Source organism: Vespa crabro, chromosome 6 (genome assembly GCF_910589235.1).
Source record: "Vespa crabro chromosome 6, iyVesCrab1.2, whole genome shotgun sequence".
In the NCBI taxonomy this organism is placed as follows: domain Eukaryota; kingdom Metazoa; phylum Arthropoda; class Insecta; order Hymenoptera; family Vespidae; genus Vespa; species Vespa crabro.
Window position 1 is genome coordinate 2,979,987 of NC_060960.1, and position 9,352 is coordinate 2,989,338.

General features: G+C 33.1%; 1 protein-coding gene across 2 annotated transcripts in view; it reads right to left on the bottom strand.

Annotated features, from left to right (window-relative positions):
* Positions 1-9,352, bottom strand: part of LOC124425164 (unconventional myosin-XV) — a 51,159-nt gene that overhangs the window by 3,883 nt on the left and 37,924 nt on the right. For both annotated transcript variants that reach the window (XM_046965127.1, XM_046965126.1), the window contains one exon: positions 923-1,302. In XM_046965127.1, coding sequence (XP_046821083.1) covers positions 923-1,302 — 380 coding nt within the window. The remainder of the gene's footprint in view (positions 1-922; positions 1,303-9,352) is intronic.

Consider the following 9,352-nt stretch of genomic DNA (forward strand, 5'->3'; position numbering starts at 1 on the left):
ACCACCCAATATTTTTACTATTCCTATTGATCACCTAAAATAGCCAATTCTCTTTAAGCAAGACGAGATTAGTGGCATTTTTCTTGTGAAAGTTTAACGTCTCTCATGTCTCTTTTGACTTGATCTTGCATTTTATACAAGTGTAAAAATCTCCTCCTTTTTCGAAAGTAGATTTTATATATAATAACTTTTGCCTACGTATGAGATCGAACATAGGAGTTTTCTACATTGTTATGTGTGAATCCTGCACTTTCATAAACCTTTGTCTGTAAGATAATACTCTCGATCAGTTTAACGAATGTGCTTGAGAAACAAACGACGTAGCATTGAAGATGCATCAACTTTGTAAATTGTTAGACAGAGCTCAGAGTGAAATTTGATATGATATTTCAAATCTGCTTCATGTTAAAGTGATTATAATTAAGCTCATATTTAGGAACAATATAAATATTCAAAAGACAAATAATTGCAATTCTATTTACTGTATAATCAAAAATAAATATTGTATAAATAATCTGATACAAAAGAACGATTCATTTAAGATGCATTCATTAATAATCATATTTCATTGAGCTCTATTTTTGAATCATTATTAACTGGATAATAACCCTATATAATTTAAATTTTTGGCATCTAAACAAAAATTATATAATGTGAAGTCTATAGTATAACTTATATTATTATACTAACAATAAGTAAGTATATTAGTATTCTAACAATAAGTAAGAATAAATAATAATACTAATATACTAATTTATAGTCAGAAAACAATAATTGTTATTAATATATAATATAACTATTATTATATATAATAATAATAATTATAATTTTTCTGGCGTAAATATAAAAATTAAAAAAAAAATGGAAAGGAAGGCGTCGTTATGGAGGTATACAAATTCGCAAAATAATGCGTGTTTCTTACTTTTCCGTGCTCTGCCTGAAATTTAACATGGCATATTGCAAAAGCGAGTGTTTCCCATCGTTGACAACCGGACCACTCTCATAAATGCTCTCGTCATGCAATCTTCCATTGTCTTCCGGTTGTCGCCATTCTTGATTAGGACTTGTTCGATGATTCTGTTGATTTTTCTGATGATTCGCATGGTTTACCGCAGACACATGATTTGGCACGCGATTCAACGGCATGTGATTTTCATGATTGGAAATAATGTGATTAGTTTGATTGTGGGATTGGACGTGATTCGTTGTCGCGTGATTCGTTTGCAATTGAATAGTTTTTGTAATTTGCGAAACGTGATTTTCATGATGATGATTCGGCTTGTGCTGAGGTTTCTGATCGATCTGTAAATAAAATGAAACATTATGTATATGTTATATAAGTATGATGTATTACATAATAGATTGTAAAGTATATGTATATATATATATATATATATATATATATATATATATATATATATATATAAGGTTGGAAACTATGAAACGGGCTTTTTTGTATAGTTATTTATTTTCATTCAACGCTCGTTTCATAGTTTCCAACCTAATATATAAAAATTATATTTTTAATAATACAGATAATAAATATGATATAACTCGCAAGGATAATTAATAAAAGTAGGTATATAATAAAAGAACTAATAAGTATTGCATGATGAATAAAGTTGTGTATGATAAAATGAAGTATGATAAGCGGTGTGATAACTGGCAATGTACATGTAAAAAAAATGACTGATAAATACGATGAACAGTACGATAAATTATAATGTAGGTAGATATGGGATAAATCATAACATAAATTACAAGATCAGAATGATTTTCTTTTCTTTTACTTTCTTTCAGAAGACTCTTCCTTCGCGTGTCTCCGTGCAATTCGAACGAGTTTATCGCGACTCACGAGGTCCTCTCGCATTTCCTTTATACTCTTTTTTGTCGTTTTCATTTCCTTCTTTTCTCTAGTCCTATGTACGGTATCTGATCAGTCTCTTGTGTGAAAAAACACGTTTCCCTTCTAAGTTGATCGGCTCCCTCTAACCGACATGCAACCACATTTCTCGAAGTGTTGCTTTTTTCTTTTTCTTTTTTTCTTTTTTTTTTTTACGTCGAGAAAGAAACATTGATATACATTAAATCAGCTCATTAATAATAAATTATATAGCTTCTTTCAATCGATTTCTCATAGATTCTTTATGGATCGAATACCAAGCAGCATCTATTTCAAATCTCGTTTGAGTTTTTTCTCTATTTAATCGTAGTTCTTCTTAACGTTCCATGCATTTCCAATGGAATATCTTTCAGGTTTGGATTGTTGTATATTGCATAAATCGAAAATGCAATTAAATATAGATTCCTATGGCGAAGGAATCGAACCCCATTCTCGAACGGTCGTTCTATACCCCGATCTGACCTCGATAACTAAATAAAGGGATACCCGGTATATAGATACCTGAAAGCTCGATTCTACTCGTAACAAATATCGGACGTGAGCTCGTATATGTATGTAACAGTATAAGAGCGCGTATATTTGTATGCGGGATAAACAGATGTCGACCCTGACCCACATTATACTGAATGCATCCAGACGGAGATGAGGCTAGACGAGTGTTAACGAATTAATAATAATCTATATGTATAAGTGATCACGTGATGCATGTATGAACATACCTCTAACTTTCTAAGTACTAATGCGAATAATAAGACCTCGGTGTTCGCGGAATTGACGCTTTCGAAAAATGCAGTTTCTAATCCGAGGATGCTAAGTAGTCGTACAATCTCGAAATACCAGTTCCATATCGATGTTACGGCTTTAATGACCGAGTGATATATTAAATAAACTCAACTACTTACTTACTTACATGGATTCGTTGTTTCTCTATTCTTTCTTTTTTTCTTTTCTTTTTTTTTTTTTTTTTTTTAATAAAATTATTTGAATAATTCCTTCGATATAAACTGAGATATCAACGACTAGATACATATATTTTTATGTGTTTCACTTCTTCTTTGGCCATGCTACTTATTCGAGATAGGTGCCTCATTCGAGATAATTCGCCTTTCGCACAATCGTGGCGTGGAAACAGTTATCCGACATGATTTATATAATCCATCGAACATTCCTTTCCCCATGTCTTATTTTATTCATCTAGCGGTATGCTTTTTTCTTTTTCTTTTTCTTTTTCTTTTTTTTCTTTTTTTTTCTTTAATCTAGAGGATTTCTTGTGGTAAACGTAGAATCGTCACGAAAGAAAGAGGAGCCATTTCTGTCATCTGGCGGGATAATGTACGATTATTTTGACCACTTTTCTGGCGAAGGATAAAAGAAGAAAAAAAGCGAAAAGAGAAAGAAAGATAGGAAGAGGATGTTACAAAAGAAGAAAAATCTTGAAAGGTGAGATCTACACAAGGTCGACTCCTTTGTACACTCCTTGAATTCATAAAAAAGTTGATTTCGTATAGAGTTCGTAAAAATCAATTCAGAGATATCCTTGAATGCTCTTAAGTTTATTTCTTAATGATTGAATGTGAAGCGATTATATGTAAGAATTTTTCGTAATTTATGATGGCCCGTAATGTTCTCGTATAACTTTTTCCTTCATTTATCATTTAGCAATGGGAACGATGTTTATTTAATAACAATAATTGTATTGTTGGTTTTAAATGAACTGTTACTTTTGAATACCCATGATTATTACTTTAAAATAATACATATTCAGTATTTTATTTTTTATTAGCAGCGGAACTACACTTTCATTCCCATTACTACTCTCACATTAATTTTCAGACAAATTAAAAAAAAAAAAAAAGAAAAAGAAAAGAAAGAAAAAAGAAAAAAAAGCCATTAAAAACATTTCAAAGATTGTTGTCTCGAAAGAGAAAGATCAAAGTTGGAATTTCTCTTTTCTATAAACAACATCGTACGATAAAAATATAATCGGAATGCGTTCGTTGATCGGGGACACTCTCAGGTATAAGAAAAAGATTCGACTTTTTTAATCGGTATAGTGACCTGGAAGCTCTTGACCTTCTCATCGAGTTTCTTCAAGGTCTCCTGAATGGTGGTAAGGGTCTTGTCGTTCGACTTTTCCTCGGATGCCTGCTGCATCTCGTTTTGAGTACGAAGTTCCTCGAATCTCTTCAATATTTCACGTACGCTGAGTTTACTTCCATCTGCCGCGTTCTCTTCTGTGATCGTTTCCATCTTGGACATCCTTCGATCGCCGTTCACCCGTGCGATCATTTGCTCGCTATCGTAGAAATCTTGAATGAGTCCGTTGATCCTTAGATCGTCAGTACCGTTTCTCTGGCGATTTGGTGACGGCGTTTGATACTTCCTACCGTCTTCCGCGTTTCTCGCAAAGCTGGGTGACGAGTTTCTCGAGTTTCGAAGTTGACAACCCTCCTCCAGTCTCAGTTGTTCGATCGTTGGCTGAGATTGATTGCGATGCTGTTGATGCTGCTGCTGCTGCTGCTGCTGCTGCTGATGATGATGATCGATTTGCAAAACGTTTTCCGAGATCTTTGTCGGAATTTGATTTAAAAAAGATTTTTGATCGAGCTTTGACACGTCGACCCTCGGAATATTTTCATACTCGAATCTTTGTTGATTACCAAAGAAATCCTTTTTCGAGTCCTTACGAATATAATCCAGACACTTTGGACTTTGGCTTAAATTGTTCTTGTTAACGTCCAAATGACTGTACTCCAAAGGTACCGTCGTACCTATATCCTCCGACTTTTTCTTTCGCTTATTGCAATCGTCTCGAGCAAAGAACTTGATGAAGCCTGTCGTTCTTTGTTCGATCCTCGTACCACGATCAAAGTTCGACGTCTTTTCCAAGAACGCTCCGGAATCATCGGTGTGTCCATACTCGTCGCTGCTCAGATCGGATTCCGAGGATTTCACTAGAAGACTGTCCGGTGAATTCGTTTTACGATCCTCATCCGAAAGACTCTTCAAATCGAATTTATTGGCAAGATTACCAAGGCTCTTTCTATGTTGTCCGAATTTCGTTTCATGATTCTCGTAATGTCGTCGATAATCTTCGTCCAATCGATTATTATATAAACGATCGGGTGTTGTTCTTCTATCGAGCTTCGTATCGACATTTTTTCCATTTTCATTTACATCGAGCCTTCGTAAAAATTCAGATCTTTTAACGATACGTTGAACGTTATTGAACGAATGCCCGTCGACCTTACGAAATTCACTTTCAGATAATTCCGAAAAGTCGGCGAACTGACTAAGGATTTCTGGTCTGTGCTTTTGACGTCTTCTCAAGGTCGTCGGTAATTCTTCCCAATTTCCGGATAGTCTCCTTGAAAACACGCCCTCTGCGTCGGAAACCTCACGTTCCATCATCGTCCTTGATAATTTTCCTTTTTTTAATTTATTTGAACTCTCTGTTATCCAACATTACGATCTCTTCAGTTTCTTTCAAAAATTCGAAAGACTTTCCAACGTCGATGCATCGCCTTTTTGGAGGAAGCATAGCATTCTATAATAATTTCAGGGATATAAGATAATGCTAAGTTTTTCCTATTTTTTTTTTTTTCATTTTTTTTTTACGTTAGAAATATCTCGAATACATCGTGACCCTCGATATTAAATATAGTCAATTTTAAATATATGCAATAGCATCTTCGTGATACTTTCGATAAATTTGTTATGGACTTTCTCCTTTAATTTATACCATTGAGCGTAAAATCATTTCGATGATAGATGAGAAAATAATTTAACGCAGAAAATACGAGGCCATTTTAAGGTCATTAGAAATCGTCTTCAATGATAGTTCAATAAACGATAGTAATTACATTCTCGTGTACTTGTAAGGTATTTCGTGATTCGACCTATCGAAAGAGAAATATCTATAGGTCTGCGCATAAAAAAGAGTCAACGAAGTGGTTATAGATTTTACGTAACGTTGACCTTACGTAAAATTGATCTTAGAGTTGCCGCTAATAAAAAATATAATTGTCGATCGAAGAAATATATTCGTGAATGTATTATTCCTCGTAAAAGACTCTTCTTTTATATTAATTATAAAAAACTATATAAATGTATTTATATTGAGGAAGTGATAATATTTATATTAATGAAAAAGAAACTAAAAAAGACTTTAAATATCAACAAGATACATTTGTAAAGTAAAACAGACTTTCGATCGTTTTACATGAAACACCTTTCTCCTTTGATTTAACTTGTGTTAATCGGTGCATGTAGATGTATGACATTTAATTCGATAAAAAATAAAATGATAGTACGAACGAAGATAGGAAACTTTTTGATAAAAAGTTGTAAAAAGAAGAATCTCAGAAGATATGGTATTTTTTTAAGTGCTATCAAATACGAATAATTTATTTATTTATTTTTTTTTTATCATTTGCTTATCGCATTAACAGATTTAAAATTTAATTTGTATCGCGCTTAGAGAATTTCTAAATCGAACGCTATCTCATTTAGATTAATTAAATTTTCATATGTCGAACTCGTTTTGATATTCAAGTAGACTCGAGAATATATTAAGCATATAGATCAAGGAAGACCTTCTTCCTAGAGGACATCGTGAGAAGCTTCAAGAAGAAGACTCTCGTGGGATTCGCGGGCACTCGACGAACAATGCTTCGCATTTAATTATAATTATTTCGCACTAACAAACTCTCTTTTTCTTTTTCTTTTTTTCTCTTTTTCTTTTTTTTTCTCTTTTTGACGCGACGTCAACCAAGAGAAATGGCCGTGTTTTCTCGAAAATCATGTAGCCTTCGTATTATCTCGGATCCTTTTTGATCTATTTTTTCTTTTTTTATTTTTAAATTTGACTTTTTAAACCGATAAATAACTAACAAGCAGATTTTTGTAAACGGTCCACTTATTATTATGTAGTTCAGACGTGTTCTAGTTTTTTCTGTTCGAGTATTCACATTTTTTTTATAAATTGAAAACTTGAAATTCTGCAATTTCGTAAAACTGGTTTTAATAAATTCAACTGTACGGTTTCTTTAACATTGTTTTATGTTTGATTCTGATAATAATAAACTTCTTAAATTAAATAAATCATTAAATAAATCGAGAGTAACGTTACACCTTTGCCTTATCAAGAAATCGTCGTGTTATAAATACTTAAACCATTGTTTCAGAATTGAAACTTCCTGTTTCGAGACAAGGTTAATAAAGCGATAATGACGTGAGGAGTTGTTAAATTATAATTTTTTATTATGAGAAATTCCGAATAAAACGAATGATTAATTAACGTTCATTATTTTTCGCGCGAGTTTTGAAGAATCGAAAATAAAGAGACGATCGATATCTTTAACCTACGCGCATGTACTATATACTTACATGCATATGTATTTGAAAATTACGCAAGGATCTTTGAATCTATTCGAAAAACACAAAACGACACGTTACTTTAATGATTTGCATGAGGTCGACAAGGGTTCAACTTACGTAAGAGATCACGATCCTAGTAATATTTTCTTATTTGAAAATAGTCGTAATAGACTCCTCTGTTATACTTGAACGAAGGAGTTTCTCGGCTAAAAAACAAACTGCGTGTTTCGTTCGTATATATTACGTCAGACGTTTCTTTTAAAAAGGAATAAACAGTCTTTCATAAAAAGAGTAAAGAAAGAAATTACGTCATATGTTAAAGAATAATCGTAAGTCGAAAGAACTGTGTATAGGAAGAATAAACAAATAAACAAAAAATGAAAACAGAAAAAGGGGAACGAGAAAGATTAAAAGAGAGAGAGAGAGAGAGAAAATCGAGTTTTCGTGATACGATAAGAATAATTTCTTATCGTTTTTTTCGAATTACACATTACAGGTTCCTCGAACGAGGAACGAACGTTATTACGCTATTATTACGAACTTCAGCAGAATATTCTCTGAAAGACGATGAATCGTTTCCCGCGATCTTTCGAAAGATCTTTAATGCTTTCCATTCGTTTATGACCGTATTCGTTAATCTGAAAAATTCAACGGACATTTTTCTTAAGAGAAAACACCGTGGAAAACTCTAACAGAGGCGGTTCCACGAGATATACACGATCGTAGCTTCGTGTAACCGAGCATCGTGACACGAGTACTAAGATTTCGCTATGACACTGTCACGGGAAACCGATGTATTACAACATTATATCGATCGAGATCGTACCTTCGAGCGAGCAAAGAAAAGAGAAGGTATATGGATGCAGCCGTATATTCTACGATGATCGATAGATCAACCGATAATTATAGTAATTTCGACGGATTCAAGGATTCGAGTTCTCGAAGAATTGATTACGTCGTTGACTATAAGCGTGATATAAAAATGATACTTCACAAATTTACATAACTCTTTAGATAAAGAAGAGATTATTTTTTCTTTTTATTTTTATTATATTTATTAATGCTAACACATACAAACACGCACACACATGTACATAGAAAATTTCTGAAAGAAAGATATGAACTGTTCGATAATTACCCGTCGACTGTATATTGAAAATTCACTTTTCGAAGAAAACCAGTCTTCGATTTAAGCGACGACCGGTCGTCGTCCTTTATATTTTTGTTAGTTTTTCTTTTTCTTTTCTTTTTTTTCTATACCTCCTCCAGTGTCACGCACTATTAATTACATGACCGTTCTCTGATTCAAGTTAACCGCACGGCCGCTGTTACACGCCAGCACGCATAACGTTAATCGTGCCAATGCTCTCTGCTCTATTACGATAATTCCTTCATTGTAATTGTAAAACGAGGGAGTGTAACGAGTCACGGAAGGCCAACCCTCTTTGATGTACGCATTATACTTTAGATCACGGTCGAGTTCCGATTGACAGCACGTAAACACATCTCTATGTGTGCTATTTTAAATGACAAATCAGACCTATTTAGATAAAGATAAAAGATTCCTAAGAGGATGTATAACAAAATAAAAAAGAAATAATAAATCGAATAATCGACCGACTAAATTTAATATCACATTATATATGAGTCACGATTTATTCGAGATGCTAGTTCCAAAAAATACTTTTCATTCTCACTCACACGAAGTTGTCAAATAATGAAATATCATCTACGGAACACTTGTCACTTGTCACATTTTATACATTTGTTCATTCATTCGTTTCTTTTCTTTTCTTTTCGCGTAACAAATAAAAAATCAGTTCAAACAATCAATATATATATACATATGTATATATATATGAATATATTTCGTCGTTTTCTATTTTAATAACACATCAATGAAATAAATTCAATATTTTCTCTTTTATTTTTCATCCATTTATCTCTATTTCGTATTCACTGTTATCATAATCTAAAGACGTAAGAAGCGTTGTGTTCCGTACTGCGGAACGACGAGCGAGTGACTGAAGACCCGGCTTATTCGAGAAGTTGGTCTTCCGTCAAGAAGGT